At 40.5% G+C, this 21,787-nt stretch overlaps 3 protein-coding genes across 5 annotated transcripts; 1 reads left to right on the top strand and 2 right to left on the bottom strand.

The window, feature by feature from the left end:
* Positions 1-218: 218 nt before the first annotated feature.
* LOC135583163 (probable GTP diphosphokinase RSH2, chloroplastic) lies at positions 219-5,281 on the top strand. Of its 3 annotated transcripts, none has more exons than XM_065160440.1 (7): positions 219-1,416; positions 1,562-1,747; positions 3,167-3,627; positions 3,891-4,132; positions 4,218-4,257; positions 4,433-4,487; positions 4,645-5,281. In XM_065160440.1, the coding sequence occupies exons 1-7, from the start codon at positions 685-687 to the stop codon at positions 4,897-4,899; spliced, it is 1,971 nt and encodes a 656-aa protein (XP_065016512.1). In that variant the 5' UTR covers positions 219-684; the 3' UTR covers positions 4,900-5,281. The 3 variants fall into 3 exon arrangements, with proteins under 3 accessions (XP_065016512.1, XP_065016513.1, XP_065016511.1); XM_065160441.1 differs by having other exon boundaries at positions 3,891-4,049; positions 4,133-4,257; positions 4,645-4,781; XM_065160439.1 differs by having other exon boundaries at positions 3,891-4,049; positions 4,133-4,487.
* Positions 5,282-5,515: 234 nt separating this feature from the next.
* LOC135643459 (transcription initiation factor TFIID subunit 9-like) lies at positions 5,516-6,546 on the bottom strand. The gene is made up of 2 exons (XM_065160442.1): positions 6,244-6,546; positions 5,516-5,970 (listed from the first exon to the last, which is right to left on the bottom strand). Exons 1-2 carry the CDS (start codon positions 6,529-6,531, stop codon positions 5,692-5,694), a joined length of 567 nt encoding a protein of 188 aa, XP_065016514.1. The 5' UTR covers positions 6,532-6,546; the 3' UTR covers positions 5,516-5,691.
* A 1,734-nt stretch (positions 6,547-8,280) lies between these two features.
* Positions 8,281-21,544, bottom strand: LOC135643458 (F-box/LRR-repeat protein 15-like). The gene is made up of 18 exons (XM_065160437.1): positions 21,339-21,544; positions 20,460-20,967; positions 17,779-18,025; positions 17,565-17,697; positions 15,101-15,200; positions 14,804-15,001; positions 14,455-14,725; positions 14,267-14,365; positions 14,088-14,176; positions 13,870-13,969; positions 13,607-13,777; positions 12,734-12,886; positions 11,091-11,251; positions 10,813-11,011; positions 9,466-9,929; positions 9,295-9,358; positions 8,735-8,824; positions 8,281-8,602 (listed from the first exon to the last, which is right to left on the bottom strand). Exons 2-18 carry the CDS (start codon positions 20,894-20,896, stop codon positions 8,525-8,527), a joined length of 3,054 nt encoding a protein of 1,017 aa, XP_065016509.1. The 5' UTR covers positions 20,897-20,967; positions 21,339-21,544; the 3' UTR covers positions 8,281-8,524.
* Positions 21,545-21,787: the final 243 nt, after the last annotated feature.

Here is a 21,787-nt window from a genome sequence, read left to right as displayed (position 1 = left end):
TATATATATATATATATATATATATGTATTTAAAATCTAAAATTATCCTTCATTGATTTAATTGCCTTGGAGGCTAATCTCGTAATTCCGTCGTTTCTTTCCTCGTCCGTCCGGATCCGTTCGGTTGCGTTTCCGTTTCCCTTTTGCCACCCCGCTAAGTAATCGTTTCCCCCTCTGTCTCTCTCTGTCTCTCTCTCTCTCTCTCTCTCTCTCTGTTACCAGCGAAAGCGAACCATCCGAACCGAGACTAGGAGAGCCGAAGGCTTCCTTCCTTCTTTTTCTTCTCCTGTCTTCTTCTTCTTCTTCTTCCTCTTCCTGTTTCTTCCACGCTTTGTCCAGGGCTTTGGCCATTAATTCGTCCTATTCGGTTCCCGTCGTCTCTTCGCTGTCTCCTTTCTTTTATTTATAGTGGATCCTCCGGCCCCTACAGGAAAGGTGCCTCCTTGCTTCCCGAGTGGAGATCCGGGACCTCGATCCTGATCTCAAGTGTGGCTGAAGCCGCGAATCCTTACTTGGCTGTCGTTTCTCCTTCCCTAAAGGCGCCTCCTTTTTGGTTTAGGAGCTGGAGCACTGGCAATTTTGGTCCGGAATTAGTTTACCCGGGAGTTTGCTTCTTGGCGTAGTGTGGCGTTCTTGTGATCGTCTTGTGATTCCTGAGGTGGGGATTTGGGATTTTGATCGGTGATGCCGGTGCCGGCGGTCGCTCTTTCTGCGATCGCACCTGGCGGCGTTTGCTTCAGCTCTCGCTCGACGAGCCATGGTAGCTCGCTGGACTACGAGCAGAATGCCAGATTCTCCTCATGCAGCAGCCCTGCCGTGTCCTCCTCCTCGACCTGCAGCCGGAAGCCGATGCAGGGTGGCCTCTCGTGTCTGTTCTCCTCGTCGCCGTCGGCTCGCCTCGCGCCCACCACTGCCTCCACGAGCTTGAACGACGAGCACTCTTCTCTATGCCACGATAATGAGCTCGGGAGCTCCTATTCCTACTCCCCCTGTTCGTCCTCCATCAAATGTAGAGAGCACAGCCCCGTTAGCGTGTTTCAGAGCTTGGCCTCGTGTTCTTCCAGGAGCTCTCCTTTGTTGAGGATTCCTCGGGACTCGAATAGGGTGGTCGATTTGAGGGCAGGATTCCAGGAGGACAGGAAGAGAGAGCCCTCCCGGAAGAGAGAAGTTCTTCCAGGAGCTCTCGGCTCATACTTGAATTATGATTCCCCTAGCCTTCCAGTTTCAGGGGGTGTTGGCAGTGTAAATGCAGAGGATCTACCTTTTGATTTCGAAGAGAGCTTGGGCGAGCTGGGAACCAGTGTGGAGCCGTATGCGAATGAACTACTCGCAGGAGCCCAATCGAGGCATAAGATATTCACCGACGAGTTCGTCGTAAAGGCGTTCTACGAAGCAGACAAAGCTCACAAAGGCCAGGTATTCGATCTCTTGCTTTCTTTCCATTAGCCTAGTACGAGGAAAACCTGAGAATTATGAGATGAAATGGGTTTATTCTACTTTCATGGATTGATTTCTTCTGATCCTTGTCAATTTAAACAACTTACTTCGTCTTCTTTGTAAGATGAGGGTGAGCGGCGATCCTTACTTGCAGCACTGTGTGGAGACGGCAGTCCTACTTGCAAAGATCGGTGCTAATGCTACAGTTGTTGCTGCAGGGCTCTTGCATGATACGGTTGATGATTCTTTTATGACTCATGATTATATACGTCGAGAGTTTGGGGCTGGCATAGCTGATCTTGTCGAAGGGGTAGGTCCTTCTCTTGCTGATCTTTTATTTTCCAGATTCTATAAGAAAAGTAGAACATGGAAGAATTCTTGTGTTTTTTGCTCTTCTGTTCTGCTTTTCCTCCCTTTTTGTTGTGCTGCTACTGAATGAATGTTACAGTTGAGGTGAGAGGAAAATGACTAACAATACATGCGTTCATGGTCAGAGACCCTTTCATGTCGAAAGTGTAGGCAATTCGATGGCTGTGTAGGGAAATGGCTTTTAGATATTTGACATGCATGCTTTTGCCCGAATTACCGAAGGTGCATATACAGCAGAATGAATGCCGGTGGCTCCAACTACATACATCTCTTAGTATATAAAAAGCAATTTGAGTTGCTGAGCACTCGGAGGAGTACTTAGCTAGGAATTTTACTTATACAATAACATTAATGCTGTCATTGGAGAAGGAAAGAATCGCCACTAGCTTTAAGTCTTAAATGCTAGAAAGAAAAACCAGGAAAAAGGTATTAAAATGTCGATTGACAGTGATCTAAATAACGTTGTAATCTGAAAGGATTTTCATTTTTTTACCCTGCTAATGGTAGTTAATTTTGGATTGGTAAGTGTGGGAATCTGGACATACTAAGACATATTTGCTCTCCAGAAATGATAGAATGCATTTGCCGAGCCACAGATGAGTGAGAACAAAGAGCAATAAGAAAGCACTCCTTTGTTTTTCTGCAATAAAACTGACGTATGCAGCAGAAAAAAGACCCTCTTAAAAATTTTTTGAGCCCTGAACCTCTTAAGTTTCCTAATTATACTCCCAATCTTTTTCTTCTTTTACTTCTTTTTCCCTATTTCGCTGTTTTCATGGAAGAAGAAGAAGCTTACCGTAACCTGCCCATTGCCTCTTCTTTTTTTTTTTTTTTTTGAAGTCACATGGACTCTATAGAAGCAGCCAAAAGCCTTTTTTATTTATTTAATCCCATGCCACAGAATTTAATTCAAAATTTTGTTGGATTGCCTTCTAGACCCAGCTTTTGTCAAATGAACACTTAAATTGTGCTATTATCTCTCCAAATACTAACAGCAAGCTGGAATGCACCATCTATTTGGGGTCGGCATCCCTCCAAATGCTAGGAGCTAAACTAATTTGCAACTGTTTCAGTTGATCAAATGAGCCTTTATTTTGCTTTTACCTTTTACTCCTATCCATTTTTATTCAATCTTCAGCCTTAACTACAGTAGTAGTAACATTAGCACCGATTGACAGAGGAAACTGTGCTGTAGTTGTATTATCTGCATTTTATTGGTAATACAGGCAAGAATTTGAATATGACTTCGATCTATAATGACTTGAATATTTCATAATTGGATGAATCATTATGTAACCCCCTTTTTTCTCTTTTGTAAAATCGAAGGTGAGTTCTAAATGCTGTCTGATCATGTTTTCAGGTCTCAAAGTTAAGCCACTTGAGTAAACTTGCTCGTCTGAACAACACGGCAAATCGAACTGTTGAAGCTGACAGACTACAGACAATGTTCCTTGCAATGACAGATGCTAGGGCAGTTCTTATAAAGCTGGCTGATAGATTACACAACATGATGACATTGGATGCTTTGCCAATGGTTAAACAACAGAGATTTGCAAAGGAAACATTGGTGATTTTTGTGCCCTTGGCCAACAGGTTGGGAATCTCAAGTTGGAAGGAGCAACTTGAAAATTTGTGCTTCAAGCATCTATATCCGGAGCAGTACAAAAAGTTATCACTCAAACTTCTCAAATCCTTTGATGAAGCCATGATTTCATCTGCCATAAAAAAACTAGAGAAAGCCCTGAAGGATAGAGGCATTTCTTATCAATTTCTGTCAGGGAGATGCAAGAGTTTGTACGGTATTTACTCCAAAATGCTAAAGTAAGTTGTCTTCCTCTATATATGAGTTGATGTGCTTCAGTTTTGCTTGTAAGGTCATGATACATAAAAATACTAAATATCTAAGTAGCTTATCTTAAGTGGTTTATTAGCAGAATAAGTCCTGAAGTAGATCCTGTAGAACTAAGATTTCAAGATCGCAATTTTGTATTACTTGGTAAAAGAAAAGAATGATCTTTTGGTATTGTCTATGGTAAATATAGGTGGAATTTTTTTTCATTGATGCTTATGTAACTTATCCATAGGAAGAATCAAACGATGGATGAGATTCATGACAAACATGGGTTACGTCTGATAGTCGAGAATGAGGAAGATTGTTATACAGCCTTAGGTATTGTACATGACTTGTGGCCTGAAGCTCCGGGGAGTTTCAAAGACTACATAGCGCATCCCAAGCACAATGGGTATGTAGATGGTGAAACTTGGCCATCTTTTTTTCCTTTTTCTTTCCCAATCTTTTGGGCTCTTTCTGAGTTTCATAATGCAGGTACCGATCTCTTCACACTGTTGTTCTAAGTCAAGACATGTGTCCTTTGGAGGTTCAGATTCGAACTAAAGCAATGCATCTGCAGGCAGAATTTGGAATTGCTGCCCACTGGAGATACAAGGAAGGTGATCATCAGCATTCTTCGTTTGTTCTTCAAATAGTAGAATGGGCTAGATGGGTTGTGTCGTGGCAATGTGAGGCTTTGAACATAGACCGTCCGTCGTCATTCGGTGACGATGATTCAATCAGGCCTCCATGCCCATTTCCTTCTCACTCTGATAGCTGTCCCTACTTCTACAGTCAACAATGTGACTATACCGGACCCATTTTCATCATCATACTCGAAAATGAGAAGGTGAGCTGCTTGTGAACTCACAGGTGATAAATGTATCATTCTTCATATTTGTGATTTTTGGTATTCACGAGCATCATCTGCTGTTCTTTAAATGGTCTACTCATCCCTCTAATGTGATAGCTTGTGATTCCTCTAATGTGATAGCTTGTGATTCCAGATGACCATACAGGAGTTGCCGACAGATTCAACGGTGATGGATCTCCTGGAGAGAGTTGGGCGAGGGAGTGCTCGGTGTCCGGGGTATGGCTTCACAGTGAAAGAAGAGCTGAGGCCAAGGTTGAACAATCAGCCCGTCAATGACCCTAACCAGAAGCTGCGGATGGGCGATCTGGTGGAGCTAACGCCAGCCATTTCAGACAGATCATTGACGGAGTATAGGGAGGAAATGCAGCGCATGTATGACCAAGACTGACTGTTTCGGTCAGGGCAACCAGAGAAGCTGATCTGTCTCTGTACTAACAGTAGCCATTCTTCTCAGAAAAAAATACAAAAAAACAAAAAACACTTGCCGCCATACTCCTTTCGGATCAGGGAAAATGTAGTGTATCATTCATTTGCTGACTCAGGCTTACCAAGCAGAATAAGCTAATCCATATCTGTAGTTATTGGTGTGTATAGGAAAGTTTGTTCACAGACCATTGTGAGCAGGAGCTTAGATCCAATTGTAGCCGGAAAAAAAGATCGGCTCCTCGATGATCTTGTACATTGTAACTAGTTCACAGACAGGAAAAACAAATGTGAAAAAGGAAAAGAAATCTGCAGCATGTCTGCATGACTTTTAAGCCTTTTTTTTCTCTGCATTTCCATCTGAGTGAAAACAGGAAAAGACTGTGTTGTGTGATTTCTGGTAATTGACTCCATTGATATATGCATGCTGCAGGAGCATCCATATCTTGCTTGTGGAGTGAATTCATACATACACCATAGGTTAAATGTCTCTGAGGTGAAGGTGATGAACCATGCACCAAATGGCCTTCTTGATTAAGATGGAATAATCATATTATTTGTTCCTTTAGACAACCCAGACATGAGACCACAAGAATCTGTCTTCTTCCTCGTACTAGTTTGAATTGATAATAACAAGTTCATATGGTCCAACATGACAAGTTACACAGAACAATCGTAGGTTTTTAGACCTGTCTAATTGAGATACAGATTTCATCACAGCTTCAGTGCCTGAAGGTTTGGAACTGTCAAGTCGTCATCACCTTGGTCGTTTTGCTGCTGAAGACAGAGGGAAGGACACTCTCTGTAGGGTTTGCTGCTCTTGTGACGAATTGGCAACTAAGGTAGGGTTTACATTAGAACCGTTGACATCTTCCTCTGTTTCTTCAACCTGAGGAGGCTGCTTCCTCGGTATCAGTAGCTGGTAATTGGGGCTGATGAGAGTGTCCTGCTCCGGTGGCAAGGGTATGCTCCCTGGCGGTGCGATTGTCTTGGGCAACGGGATCTTGTTTCTCCTCCTCGCCAGCTCAAGTAACACCTACAATTCGTTGATGCAACACATGATTACTGCTTGCATATTCTACAAGATGCTATCTTGAACCAATTTACTCATGAAAGAAGAGAACCCTAGAAATTACTCGTTCTCCGAGACTCAGAACCAGAAAGCCGAAACATTTTACAGAACAATCGCTTCGAAGAAGCCCAGAAAACGTTCCAATCGTCGAGAGAGCGAGGGTTCGATGTGAAATCGAGCGGCGATGTGGAATTAGGGTTAAGGGGTTTGGGAGGGGAGGGAAGGGGGGGACCGTACCTCGCGGGGCGGGGGCTGGGAGAAGGAGAAGTTGACCTTGGACTGGATGGCGAGGCGAACATCGTCGGGGTCGATGGCAGTCTTGGAGGCGTGCTCGGCGTACACCTGAGCGTCGGAGAGAACGTCAACCACGTAGCGGTAGGCGAGCTCCAGGAACTGGTGCACCACCCGTGGCTCGTACTCCCCTTCCCCCAGCCCCATCGACCGGAGGAGCTCCTTCACTACCCGCGCATCCCGCGGCTCCCCCGCCTCCTCCCTCAACCCGCCGCCTCCGCCGTCCCCCTCCATCGCTTTTACGCCCCTTCCTCCTCTGTACGCGTGCTTAATCCTAAAAGATCGAGACTATGAGAACTCACTGTGATTCTCTGCATAAGTGAAGGCACGATGCACATCTAATCCCAATAAAAATTACTTCACCCGTTCAAACCCGGGTCCCACTTTCGGATTGGCTGCGCAATTCACGAAGATAAAGCTGAACCGTGTTGGAGCCCAACACGGAATCTCCATCCAGACCACCCAATGGGTTCAACACGTCCAATGAGGATGAGGCGGATCGTGCGGTGTTCCTCGTTCCGTCCCGACACAGTCGTTCCACTACGTGTCATTTAGTGATTGGTTGATTCTCAGCGGGTTCCACATGATTGGTCGTCAAATCCAACAGGAGAGGCGACATCCGCCCTCCGTCGGGGTCTCCTCCGTCTTTGACTTCGACTGAGGTTTCATCACCACCTGACTCAAAACTCTTCGATCTCACAGGAGCAGACAAACCTATTTAAGCTCGCTTTGCAGACTCCATCCATCAGTGCGTGCATGTCCATGACCGTCCCCTCCCGAAGCCATGGGGCTGTGGGAATCCACGTCGCTATCTTTCTCCAGGCTAGTAAAAGACGAGCCCCAGATCGACTCTGATGGGCAGTCCGACGACCAGTCCGCCGCCTTCTTCTTCCTCTTCTTCATCTTCCTTCCCATCACCATCTCCCTCCTCGTGGCCCTTCACCGCTGCCCGCATAGGGGGCGCCGCCGCGCTGATCTGATGCACCTTTCCGTCACCATCACAGGTCCCCGGTAGCCACCGCCAGGTGCTCCTGCAGCAAGGAGCTGGCGGTGCGGGCATGTGTACCTCCGGGCGTGCATCGACGAGTGGCTCGCGGTGCTGTCCGACTTATACCCTCTCTGCAGGCGGCGCGTTATCGGCAGAGGAGCAGAAGAGAGAACCGAGGACCGCCGGAGCAGGGTTAGCAGCGGCGGCGGCAACTCGCTGGTTGTGCGACTGGCTCGGCTGGTCAGTGTGTGGATCAACAGCTAAATCACTTTAGGTCCCGAAATGGTTTATGATTATTATTTTTATTTTTTGAGAAGATTACGTGAATAGGGTTTAATTGCAATACAAATAGTTTCTCTTGGCAATTAATGAACGTAGACGAGGATGCAGTCTACGTGATGCTTGGATCTGCATGCATGGAATACATGGTCTGTGAGACAACGATGCAGCCATTGTTTTCTGCATCCATCACGAACTGCACCACCTCAATTCACAAGAGGAAGAGCATGCGAATCATGCTACATCTGTATATGTATATGCATAATGAGGATTTCAAGGAAGCAAAAGGACAACAACAGAAGAAATGCTACTAATGATACTAAATTGAAACATCTTAAATATTGATCCGATGATGATGATGATGATAAGTTTTGTTAAAGAGTTCACTCACCTTGAATATGATACTCAATACAAAACAAATGGGGAAAATGGGGGAAAGAGATAGCACTGGTAAACCTCCAAAATAGACCAAATAAGTGCTCCTGCAACTAAGAATCAATAGTATTATAGCGAAAGCTCATCATGTCATCTAAGTTAATATTATAGCTGTTATAGCAAAAAAATACCAAACAACATAAAATACACACAATCCAGAAGCCATCTTGAAACATCACATATCATGGAAAGCTACTAAAGAATTTGATGCTGATGCAAATTTAATACCAAAACCGACATTAATAAAACCGAATGGGCAACAATTCATACACAGTCCAAACTCGTCCGATCACAAATATTAATATTAACAAAACATAACACACAAAAATGCTGCATGTGTTGGTTCAATGTGTCAACGCCAGTCCCGGGCGGGTGCATTACCACAATCCTGAAGGAGGAGAAAATTTGGGTTTTTTTGTACAAAAAGAGCACCAAAATCCTTAAAAAGTACGAGGAGTCCGCTTAGCGTAATAGGATCTGAAGGTAGATATATATATAACTTGGCTGTTGAAGTGGGGACATGTGCTACATCAATGGGCTGCAATGGATTCGTTTGAGACTCGGACAGACAATTCTTAACCTCTCGAAATCCTCGATGTATATCTGTCCAATAAAAAAGAACAAATGTAGATTGTATAATAGTGAGGTTTGATCCTAAGCAGATATAATGCTTATCTGATGCTATTCGACATCATAAAATCTGTCACCAGATTCATAGATAGCAAGCAACCGCACCTTTGGGCAGGAGTGGATGTTGAGGATTTCCAACATGCTGCAGCGTGATATAGCAGCTTCTAATTCTTCCTCTACCAGCATGCTGCAAGCCTGAAAATAAAAGTTTTGGCAGAAATGAATAAATGTCAGTTAAATCAGCCTGAAAAACATTTTTGATATCTGCACCTGAATGCAATATGCATGTTGCATTATGCCACACAGAGAACAGAACAAGTCACATATCACATCATATAATTTCCACAAGAACGGTGGGTGGTACAGGATAATACGAAACATGCCAACCGGATGTCTTACTTTCGATTTAACCTAGTCAGAATATGGACATCCCTAACAGTGAATTTTATGATCAACCTTTTTTCATTTGGTTGTAATCTCGATATTCAAGTTGACATTAAGAAACATTCAATCGTCTGTAGACAGAGGGGGATTGACTTGGCTGTTTGTGTTTCTCAGTCATCTACATTCAAGTTTTGATACTAGAATTTTCCTAATAAAACTACACTGAAAAGCCAACAACCACATTCTTTTCATGGTAATGTTATAATCGTGAGGTAGATTACCAGAAGCTGTAGGTTGTTTAGCCTTGGACAATTGAGCTTCAAGATTTCCAAGGAGCTGCAGTAACTATAATTAAAATACAGGAAAATCAGCAAATTTATTAACCACATAAGCGATAGGAAATGACAAAGTTAAAAAAATAACAAGGAAACCTTTAGAAAAGGGACACTAACCTCAAATTCAGTATGCTGAGGTTGGTGCATGATAAATCCACCTCCTTCAAATATGTGCATAGGTTAAGATTTATTTTAGATAAATGGGAACAATTAGCTGTAGAAGGAACATAAACTCTCTTTATTCTTGGGCATCCAGTACAACTAAGAAACTCAAGCAAATGTTCCGGCTTCTTAAAACCCTCCCCGTCATTTTGAACTGATATCGAATTGGATGAGAAGGTATCAACTGCCATATTAGATGAATTGTGCCTTGAACGCCAAACAAGTTCAACCATATTCACACAACCATTCAGGTTCACATGAACCAAATTTGTGCAGTAAGCAAGAAGCTCTGTTATAGCAGACTGTCCAATAGATGAATATGACAAGTCTAACTCGCGAAGGGTAGGAAGTGCGCCTTTTTTATAAAGAGCATACAGGGAAGAATCTGTAAGAAACTTGCAAGCTGAAAGTTTTAAGATCTGTAGGTAGAATTTCCAAGTTAGATTGCTTTCCATACGTCCCTGAAACTTCGTGACAAATAATGCTGATACGAAAATGGTCCAGAAAACTATCTGCCTTATTACATAAAGAAAGGCATATTATGTAATAATATTCAAGCATAGTTGATCTCAAGGTATGCTGATGCAGCTTTATTTTTTGTGTATCGACCTAGGTTGAAGTCAATTGGGATCTAGATCTACTCTGGTGTTCACATTATTTGGTAGAACCTTTTTTCATTTGTAATTTATAGACAAAGCCAATTTTGCTGAATATTTAAGAAGCCTTCAACTCAGCTAATTCTATGGGCTGGCTGCAATTTTTCAGAGATACAAGTGCAGTTATTTTTGCAATAAGTAAAAGGTAAAAGTTCCAACAATATCTTTATTTGGCTGCTCTATTCCCAGAAAAGATGGTCATAAGGAACCCAACAGTTGTTTAAAAAAACAAAAAAGGTGCATGCACACACAAAAAAAAAAAAATTCCTACATTTATCTATATTTTCTTATGTGTCGTGAACCCTAGCATACGATAACAGAGCCTTACAAATTTATAATTTGCAAAGGGAAGCTGTTTCTACAAGATATATTCCATCTCTGTCCGCTTAAAAAGTAATAGTCAATGTTAACTTGCCTACAATGTTCCACAATTAACAGTTTCTGCCTCATTCTCCACAATAATTCTAGTCCTAATAGTAGCCAATTGTTGTTGAAGATTAACCAACATCAAGGTTCACATGATAGACAATAACCCATACAATGCAAATTAAATGCAATAAAGTCACGAGAGGGTAAATTTTAAAAATTGAAATGAAATACCAATGAATTTAAGATATCATATAAAAAATATTTCCAAGAAACTTACCACTAACCGTGAACAAGTATCAAAAACCGGTTGTAAATTCATCAGAAATGTGTAAGATAAATCAAGCAGGGTCAAATGATGAAGCCAGTGCAAAGAAGATAGCCCGACAGGTCCAATGGATAGGCATGATGACAGGATCAAAGATTCAATATGAGGGCATGAAGCCGCTGTTGTAGACAATGATTCATCCATGAATTGTCTGTATATACAAGACATATCAATCATCTTACTTGTGAATAAGAATGACAAATTAAACATGAGAAGAGATGGCAAAAGACCTGCAGAAGGAAGCATCCAATGATGTCAAAGAAGGGCAATGAATTGATGCTTGAGACAGAACACCACAACCTTTAAGTTCCAACAGTGACATTTTTGGAGCTTTGATAACAAGAACATTTAGCTTTGGACAGATCCCCAGATTAAGGGACTCCAGACCCACCTTAAAATAAAATTGTGCTCAGTACTCAAGCAAATTATATATAAGAAATATTTCTAGTTTTATTAAATAACAGTAATAAAAACTCTAAAAGATAATTCAGCTGACTAACATACACAAACTTGAATACATACAAATAGGTTTATGCACAATGCAAAATTTACTTAAATGCTATAAAAAAAATCAATTACAGCAGAAGTAATCAAGGAAAAGATTCTTGCTAATATTGTACTTAACAACCATAGATAACACTCCTAAATAGAAACAAAATGCAGATGACAGCTTATATAGAGAAACTAAGATGCTGCTAGCAACATAATATGATGAAAATAATAATAATACAATCAAGCATAACATAAAAAACAATATGATAAGTGTTCCAAAGTAACTTGGACCAGTGTGTTTCAATGGCCAGTAATAAATAATATTTTTTTCTCTCCATTCACATTGTCACCCATCAAAAGCCTGAGTTCCTTCCCTGATTACATCTTAATTTCTTACTGCCTATCTATCCAGTTCCAAGATTTCCATCATTATCCTGGATTTCTGAATTAAATCTTACCCACTGAAATCAATTTTCTGGTAGGCCTCTTATCTTCTCCATGTGTTTTTGTATTTACATCATTTTACTTCAAGAATTAATGTAAACAATGTCCACCATAAATTGATATTCTGCTGCACACCAGGAAGTGGCAGTCTACAACTGAATCACAAATAAAGAAAGCAACGCAAAAATGTTTCTTATCCATTTAAATGACCAGCTAAGGCTTTGATTTGGTCATTAGTCCAGTAAGAACTGATTTGGTTTTGAAAAATCCAAAGATTAAGAGTCGTGAAGATAGAGTATCAGCAATAATCATGCCAACCTCCTTCAGATGCAATGTGTCAGATCAATTTGAGTCTGTAGGAAGGCATGTGAGAATCAATTTTGTATCCCTTACCGTATATTTTCTTTTTCTTTGTTCAGTTTGTAATTTGCATGTACCGGCACAATAATGTAATAGACCATGTTGATGGCACATACTATTCCATCCAGTGGCAGGAAAGGCACCAATATGCAGAATTTAGTCATTCATGATTACAATGTCCAGTTAGCATTTTGTTCTTTTAGCATTTTTTCTTTAAGAAAATAAAATGATGTGATTCACAAGTAACACAATATGCGAACATATTCCAAGGAAGCATCATAGCGTCCAAGTCCACTCCAGTACTAGTCAAACATATGCAGATCAGTATTCATAGAATTCATAGTCAATCATATGCAGATTTGTTCAAAGTCAACAAGTCCCAGAACTCTTAACCACATATATCTGGACAAGAATATTTGTAGAGAAACTCCCAGAGCTAAATAGATGAACTCCCACAAATTAGCCACAAATAGCCAAGAATATTATCCACAGCTACAAAAAATTTTACACGACCCCTTATCTTCTTACCACAGTATACATGTCCAGTATATTAAATGAAAATGTGAAGCCAACTTACTGGACAAAATGAAGCTCTCTCAAGATGATCACAACCATCAAGATTTACTTTTTGAAGCTTCGGACATGATAGATCAAGATTAGTCATAGCATGGCAACCAGCAAGAGACAGAGTCAATAGAGAACTATTGTTCAGTCCAACATCACTTATCCTCTGAAAATAAAATTTATCAAGAAATAGATAAATTCAGCACACATTTCAAAAGTGTTATAACAGAATTCACATGTCAAAACATTGGAAAGCCAAAAACATAATAAGATAGCAATTACGAACAAAAACATGAAAACATTTCAGTTCTTGGACTGGGAAACTTGAAATAATATATTGCTGACAATATGGCCCAGGACTAATGCAGTGTGTCAGCACAGCAGCAGAAACCATGGCTTTCAGTAATTGGCATCATGGACAGTGATATATAATATATAGCACTGCAGCAGAAGCAATGGTTGTATGTGTGAAATAATAATCAATATGGTTGCTAATATTTATGATCAAGCCATAATGTGATTAAAGGATATAAACTTCCGTTCCACGTATAGAAGAATCAATTATGTCTAATAGAGACAATATCAGAATTCAGAACCATGATTATTGCTTTAACTAATAGATTAAAGGCTTTTTTTTCTTTAATAATCTAACTCCCAGCATGTACTTGTCTCTGTTCAACCCTTTATTATTTAAGAAATTGAACAAACTCATAATGGAAAATCACTTTAACTTTGCACCCAAAGCAATTAAACCTCGGCACAAATCACAACAGAGAACTGGAGAATTGGGCAAAACATATTCATGGCCCTAGACATCAATAAACAAACCCATAAAAGGAGGGGACCAAAAATCATGTAGTAGTTAAGAAACAAAATGTCTGCAAACCTCGCAATTGTCAAGAACCAATGACCTGAGCATTGGGCAACCACCTCCGTCACTAAACACCTCACAAACAGAATTCATTAAAGATTCACAATCACTAAGGTCCACCTCTTGCAAGTTGTGGCATTGCAATGATAATGTAGCCAAACTTTCTTGCTTTTGCAATACTAATTTCTGCATTACAATAATCAACATCTAATAAAACTTCCAAAAAACCAAAATAATGCGACAGTAATATAGTAGTCTCATGAAATAAAAAAACTTACGTCAATTGCTCTTGATGTAATACTAATTCGGTGAAGAGCCGAACATCTAGAAACTTTTACAGATTGAAGCACAGGACTCCGCAGATTCAAATCAACAAATCTAAAGCATTAGCAGAATTAGAATCCAACAAAAGAAAACAACCCAGGAAAGGATCTAAAGACAGAGTCACTAAGAGAGAGGAGTTAAAGAAGGAAAAGGACAGGAGAATGAGTCTAACTTGCGCAAGTGTACAAGACTAATAGACTGCAAATGTGGCAGATCCAGTGAGACAGACGTCAGAAGGCCACAGTTATCAAGCAGTAATGCCTGAAATGATAAGGAATTTTGGTGTAAATGCAGCAACAAAAAAATAAAACAAATTTGTTGAAAGAAGAAAACAATGGAATAAGATCAAACCTCCAGCATGTGGCTATACGATAATGCAGACATAGATGTTGAGGTTATTCCCTCACAGCTATCAAGTTTTAAGTCTATCAACATTGGCAATCTTACAGACTTCCCACAAAAGCACAAGAACGTAAGCACATAATCACCACAGTTAGGATAAATTACAGCAGCAGACGATCAGGATTCACAAAACTAACCTCAAATGAGACATTTGGACAATATGAAGCATCAAGAATGCACAGATTTGGACAAGCATAAGCGATTTCACGTAGTGTTTCATCCGTAACACATGAGCAAGATGACATATTTAATGATCCCAACAAGGGGCATGTTGTAACAGCTGATCGAATCGCAGCATCAGAAAGCTTATGACAGGCTGTTAAATCCAGTTCACGTAACTGTGGGCAACTAAGTGAAACATGTGCCATGCTGGTGCGCTTGAGAGACAATATTTGAAGCTGAGGGCATCTGTAACAAGCCAACTTACATGAACATAGTTGACACACGACAATATGCTCATTAATGACTAACCAGCAGTGTAGTTACCTGATAGAAATCCGGAAAACGCGACATTTCTCAAATTGAAGATCATGTAACCTATCATGATATACAGTGATCTCCTGAATGTTATTGCCAAGAGATGCATCGTGAATTCTCAATTTGGTTAATGCAGGACAATCCGTCAAGGCATGGAAAAACCGATCACCAAACTGACCCTTTTTTAAGATCAAAGTTCCAAGATGCCTGGACAAGTACACATTTTTATACATCAGCAGGAACAGAAAAAGTAAATGGTAGTAGCAAGAATAAACACCCGTTCAAGGACATGAAACTTAATTAAACCTGAGTGAAGCCATTGCTTCAATGACAAGCGCATTGGAATTCAGAATGTCAGCCATGGTCAACGCCATGGCATTTGGGTATCGGCGACATATGGCAATAACTGTAAGTCAATGAAGACATCAGCACAGCAACGAGAATGGACTCTAAAAGATAGTATGGAAGTTCATACAAGCACTAAGTCAGGCTTCCAAAAGACATGACAAGATTCCGACTAACGAATTGAAAGAACTAGTTATGGCCATTAGCTGTTACTAGCCAAAAACACTGAACAAAGAGTTTTACTTTCATACAATGGCTTCACTAATAGTGATGCCTTTGCAGCGCTCAATGGCAGGAAAGAATTCATGTAGCCTACCTCAAATATTAATATACAGCTCACTATTGTTGTCCTTTTTTCTTTTCTTTTTTGTTGTTGCTGCTTTTGCTAATGTTATTATTAATGTTAATATACAGCTCACTATTAATGTTATTAATAGTGATACCTCACTATTGTTGTCAATGTCTTGAAGCTCCATATCACACTGTGGATTTATAATACAACTTCCAGAGCTTCCTAGCTCTCTTCTAACTACCTTCCAGCTCTCTTTTTATTCTTTTGCTAATCAAATCTAAAGTTGGATTTCTAATGAATGTGCATTAGATGTCCAAATTATATTATCATGAAGCCCCATTTATTACCATATACAGCTGAATCCTTGATGATCCATCAAATTTTGGATCATGCGTAGGGAGCTAGCACTAGTAAAACATGGATAGCTGCGATCTTTCACAATGAAATATGACTCATATACACAAGCTAGATTATTGTATCACAAGTAAGAAACTGTCCCACCTTTATTGAAGCTTGCAGATAAAATGAAGCATAAAGGCCATTATAGAAAGAATACACATTACAACATCAGGCAAGAGATGACAAAAGTTAGCAGGCGCGATCTGTATAAATAATGGAAGAACCAAAGGGGTTTGTATCATGTTGTCTCCACAGCTAATCAAAATCTCATTCCCCTTCATTTTTAATAATGAATATTGTACTGATTATATATCACAAGCATCACACAATCGTCATAATCGCTAGTTTATATAATGGATCCAAGACAGTATCAGCTTCCAAGGTAGGGCCCAGTACATCATGATTAAGATCAGGAAAGTCCTTAAGTCTTGACCTTTTCCCACTGTACATCCATTTGGGACCTATTTCTCATTTAATACCCAAGTGCTGAGATGGCTGTTATACGAAAGCCCCATCCAGCTCCGTGCCACCCGGGGGGTTTCACGGTGCTAAGATGGCTGACATTTCGCATCGCTTGTCACGGTCGCCGCAGCAAGCGAAAACGGCCCAAAAACAGGCCATTTTTAGCCGCGCAAGTGAGAGGCAGACAACGAGCGAAGCGAGGGACGGCACCTTCCCTGTTATCCGAAAGCCCCATCCAGCCCTATGCCACCCGAGGGGTTCTAGGGTGTTGAGATGGCTGACGTTTCGCATCGCTCGCCGCGTTCGCCGTAGCACACGAAAACGGCCCAAAAATAGGCCAAAACTGGTCATTTTTGGCCGCACGAGCGAGCGGTGAGCGGCGGACAGTGAGCGAAGCGAGAGGCGGCACCTACGTTGTTATCCGAAAGCCCCATCCAACCCTGCGCCACCCGAGGGATTCCAAGGTGCTGAGATGGATGACGTTTCAAACCGCTCATTGCGGTTTCCAAATCTACACTTAACTTGGACATTCAGCGAGAAGTTGTACAACAGGATGCCGCAAATAACACTATCATTTGGATGATGGATTGTCCACGGGCTCATCTTCATGCCCTGGGGTTTGGTCTCTACATGACATCTCCAGTAAGGTCATTAGCGGAGTATTGAATTCTCCATATCCCATAGCAGTGATATGATTTATTGATATGTTCGAATAGAAATGTTAGATATCAATATGTAAATCAAATTTACAGCTAGCAAGCGTTTGTTCTTTCTCTTGTTGATCAAGAACATCAAGGCCCACATATGCCCCACAATACTTATAATTTATGGTACTTAGATTCTAATCAAATGCACTTTTAACGGCCCTCATTTATTAAATGCTCAGTTCTTGGCTACATGACCTTGAAACTAAAAAGAATACATCTGAAAGAATCTAATTTATGAGCAATCAATTATCAATTTCAAGTTTCACACAGTCAAATATGCATGATCTGATTTCCACTGTGATGCTATGCAAATGCCCCAAGAATATTAGCAATGGTATGCAAGCACCCCATCGATATTCAGCAAAGAATTGGTCAGATTCAAACTAACAAAAGGTGATCAAAATTAATTTTACTGATAGTTTCGTCAAATAACTGCTGCAACAGCCATTTGTACTGTGCATCAGAAATAACACAAAATAAACACATGCTGCAGTCACAGATTTTCTCAATTAATGATGCAAATGATTGCCAAATTGTACTAAGTACACTATATTAGAATTCATACAGTTCTGCGGGGAGATTGCTGTGCTCGTGAACTCCAAACATCTCCAAAAGTCCTCATGTGTGCTAGCCACTAACCATTGCTTGCAGGTTGCTCCTGCTCTACATAAATCTTTTTGGCCCAGAAAAGAAAAAATCTGAAAATCATACAAATGAATGTTTATACTTGCAAGCAATCAACAGCAACCATAAATATCAAATGGTTAGGTTGGACATACCAGGTGCAATAGATCATCTGAAAGATCCATCCTAATTTCTAGATCTTCAGTGTTTCTCATACTTGACATATCTTCATAAGAACTTCCCCCGTTATTAAAGTCACTAGTCCTTCCAACAGCATCATCATTAGGAAAAAGGTTCAAATAGTATGCCACCTCATTTTCAGACAATGCTGATGAATTTTGAGACATAAAATCGACCACTGCAGGTTGACCAGTTACTTCAGCATCTGAAGAAGATGGAAACCTGCATGAAACACACAAAATAAAAGATGAACTAGTCATAAAGTCACATTAAGGTGAAAATCCAACTCCTAACGGATCAAAGATGAGACCTTGTTCATAACCATCCTCGGCCATCAAATGACATATTTTAACCATAATAAATAGGAGGCATGAAATCTCCTGAGATATCCACTTAAATAAATTTGTGATTTACAACGTTCCCAACAGAAAAAGCACAGGTATCTCAGAGGTTAATAAGACTGGAGAAACACATCAGTTGACAAAGGCAATAATAAAGAAAGGGGAGCTTTCGCATAGGAGTGCCTTAGAAGGAAGCACGTTACTGAGAAACTAGAGTTAAAGAAAAAAGGCATCTCTCAGAAGTTCACAGGACATGGAAAAAGACATACATTATTTAGCAAATGCAATATTAGTGAGGGGGACCTTTTATAAGAAGGAAATTTGAAAGGGAAACAAATTATTCAGTATGAGAGGAAGGATGTATTAGGAACAGGGAGCAGGTTCCAGATTAAAAAATATTGAAACTTGGATAGCATAATTATGAGAGGTTTGCCGTTAGTGTATAATAGTTGTAAAATTGTTTAATCACAATCTTCAAGTAAATAATAAAAAGCAGTACGATAGTCATAAATCCTAGAACAAAAAATGAGATAGAAGGATATCATATAAAATCAACCAAATTGAAGTGAGAATACCATGCTCAATCTGTTAGGATAAGTGACCCAAGATGCTTAAACCCAAGTTAATAGTAGCATTCTTGGACTATTATATCAATCCAAATCTTTACTCATTTCCAATGTGAGATTATTTTTACCCATTTCACATGCGATGTGAGACTAACCAGGGATGTTACAAACTCCCTCACTTAAGGGCTTCACGTCCTCGTCGAGACGCAATCGTAGACCTAAATCAGACCATAGCATGATGTACATGGGGCCTTGAGTGGATTCACGTCGTGCCCTTCACCTCATCGATGGATAGTTCTTTTTAACACTAGCCTCTCAGCATGTCCAATACCAATCTATCAAGATCCGATCTGATGGAATAACTTCCTCATTTACTTCGTTGAACCTGAACCAGTGATCCAAAATGTTTAAACTCAAGCTAATAGTAAAAGACCCATATGACCTAAAAGTCAATTCAATTTTTTTCCCACTTCCAATATCAAACTAAACTTGGTTGTTACAATTAATATCCAATTTAGTCACATAAGAAGTCAGCTAGGGTATAATGGGTATATTATTAATTTGGGTTTAAGCATTTTTGTCTAGTGGTTCAAGATCAACGAAGTAAATGAGGAATAGGATGTGATAGAGAAACTTCTTAAAGGGTTGAAATCTCAATTGCTGGGACAATGAAGAAACACATATGAAACTCAATTAACCAGGCAACATGAGTTTATGTTCAAGTATCTGGAAATTCCATCATTTGCATTACATAATAAACATTGTCAGTTTGATTTACCAAAGATCTTTAATAATTCTAAAACCTGAAAGTAATTGAAAACCTTTGTCAGACATTCTGCTTAGAATAGAGATAATTCATTTAATCTGAGTGGGTAGCACCTTTTCCCTAATTACTCAAAACTTCTTTGGTCTTCATATGTGCCCTATAACACCTCCAACTTGGATTCCCTTCCTACCCAATCGTGTACTACAAAGAAAATCCACTTGTAATGCCCAAAACATACTAAGAAATTCAATTTTTGTTATCTCTTTTTTTTAGTAAAAGCATTTCTGTCAAGTGTATTGATTTCCCTAGATATTCTAATTTCCTAGTTATAAGGGTGCACTTTGTGGGGCTTATATATTATACATTAGATCCTTCCAAACTAGTCTAAGCTGTTGGGAAAGTGGCTGTACATCCAACTGCTTGTATTAATATGGTATCAAAGCAAATCATGAGTTTGTATCCTAAATCGCATTAACATGCTAAGTCCAACAATCTTTCATCTGACATATACATGAAAGGGATGTTTAAGCTTACACATAATGTTCGAGCTTTCCCACTAGCTTAGATGTCTGGAAAAGTGCTCTCGCGGCTCAAACTACGAATATTGGTACCTATAGAAGAATCTCAAAATATAGTATGCCTCGTACACCAGAAAATTACAGAAAATATTTGGTATGTCGGTACCAACCAATATCATTGGTACACGGGTATACAAGTATTTTATCATTCTCGTGCGGTTGGTATGTTGCAAGCATTTGAATCCATGCAGTGGTTCCCAAATCAATCGTCCTAGAATTTTCATGAAAAGCATTTGAATGAAAAAACCACAGTAGCAAATACAGACCTTTTGAAACGAATGTACCAACTTATGAAATATTACTTTTGACGACTCAAACATGGAAATCATGACAGGGGTTAGATGTATCAGAAACTAAAAGTTTAACTGATACAGATGACAAAGATAACAAAAAACGAGAACTTACTCCAGGGAAGCAAATACTTTAGGCCGCTTGTGCTGAGTATCCCTGTCTATATCTGATCCAGTTCTCTCCATCTCGAAAAATGCCTCATCTGGCAGGCTAACATCTCTTTCCTGAGGCATAGCTACTGCACCCACCAGTTCCTCCCCCCATGTCCTCAAATTTGTTTGTCTTGCGATGAAATGCCTGGTAGCTGACTGTCTCTCATAAAACCATGAGCACCCGATGCCCCTCTCCACCGGAAGGACACAATCGCGCTCTCCGCCATCATCCCTGCCACCATTCGTCAGCCCTGAATTCCATCCCCAACGCCCCAGAGAAAGTCCAAGCTCCAGCTCCTCAAATTCTTCAGCCTCGTCATCATCCTGCCGCCCGACCTCATCGTCCCCATCCCTTCTTTCATCATCATCAGCGACAGCCTTCATCCTCCCGTCCGCCATCCCGCAACGGCACGTAGGCCCTCAAGCAGTCGTGCCGAAGGAAAACCCTAACCCTAGTCAAAATCCAAAGACTACCACGAAAAAGAAAAAAATTAGACGCACGAAGAGAAACCTAATTCCAGCCTTGGGTCCAAGTACCAGCAAACCCTAACCCCACACTTGAATCCCAATGGATCGGAGCCCTGAAATCAAAACGCCCTCAAAAAAACAAAAAAGCACGAAAAAATCGTCAAAAAAAAAAGCGATCTTTTTCCTCCCAAGAACCTTAGTGTCAATCAACACGACGGAACGGCGCGATCTTTCTCGATCTCGAGCATTCAGATAACACTAAGAAAATCGTTTAAAAAGACCGATCTTTTAACTCCCAAGAACCTTTACTTCATCAAAACGATCGGAAGACGAAATCTTTCTCGATTTCGCGCAAGAAAATTAGGGTTTCTACCTTGGAAAAATCAGAGGAAGTCCGCAGCGGTTTGATACGAGTTCCTTGTGTCGTCGAGGCCGCTCGAGCGGAAGGAAAGTGGATCGGAAATTACGATTACATATATTTAATACATATATATAGCTGCGAATTAGTTCTCTCTTCTTCCCCCTCTTCGATTTTCTCGCCGCTTCGCTTCCTTCGCTCTCGCGTCCTTTTCTTTTTCTTTTCTTCTCTTTTTATTCCCTTTTAAGAAGTATATAATTCATTAACTGTGAGGATGTAGCGGAAGGGATCCAACATTTGTTGAGTGGACCGATCAGTTTACCAAACACGGAACCGCCCTTCCCGATTCGGCGGAAGATGCGGGCTCCACCATCCCGTTCCTGCTTCCCTGTCTCCCCAACCGTCCCCGATTGGGTCTACCTAAGCTGACACGTGGGGGGCAGAGCAAGATAGAATTAGGAGTT

Source organism: Musa acuminata, chromosome BXJ3-7 (assembly GCF_036884655.1).
Source record: "Musa acuminata AAA Group cultivar baxijiao chromosome BXJ3-7, Cavendish_Baxijiao_AAA, whole genome shotgun sequence".
NCBI lineage: Eukaryota > Viridiplantae > Streptophyta > Magnoliopsida > Zingiberales > Musaceae > Musa > Musa acuminata.
This window is presented reverse-complemented; position numbering and strand designations above follow the sequence as displayed.

Coding starts and splice junctions, on each gene's coding strand:
- LOC135643459 (XM_065160442.1), bottom strand. CDS start 6,531: ATGGAGGGGGACGGCGGAGGCGGCGGGTTGAGGGAGGAGGCGGGGGAG. Junction 5,971..6,243: donor CCCAGCCCCCGCCCCGCGAG/GTACGGTCCCCC, acceptor AACGAATTGTAG/GTGTTACTTGAGCTGGCGAG.
- LOC135643458 (XM_065160437.1), bottom strand. CDS start 20,896: ATGGCGGACGGGAGGATGAAGGCTGTCGCTGATGATGATGAAAGAAGG. Junction 17,698..17,778: donor CAGATGATCTATTGCACCTG/GTATGTCCAACC, acceptor TATGATTTTCAG/ATTTTTTCTTTTCTGGGCCA. Junction 14,366..14,454: donor GTCCAAATGTCTCATTTGAG/GTTAGTTTTGTG, acceptor TTTTGTGGGAAG/TCTGTAAGATTGCCAATGTT.
- LOC135583163 (XM_065160439.1), top strand. CDS start 685: ATGCCGGTGCCGGCGGTCGCTCTTTCTGCGATCGCACCTGGCGGCGTT. Junction 4,050..4,132: donor GCGCATCCCAAGCACAATGG/GTATGTAGATGG, acceptor TTCATAATGCAG/GTACCGATCTCTTCACACTG. Junction 4,488..4,644: donor TCATACTCGAAAATGAGAAG/GTGAGCTGCTTG, acceptor TTGTGATTCCAG/ATGACCATACAGGAGTTGCC.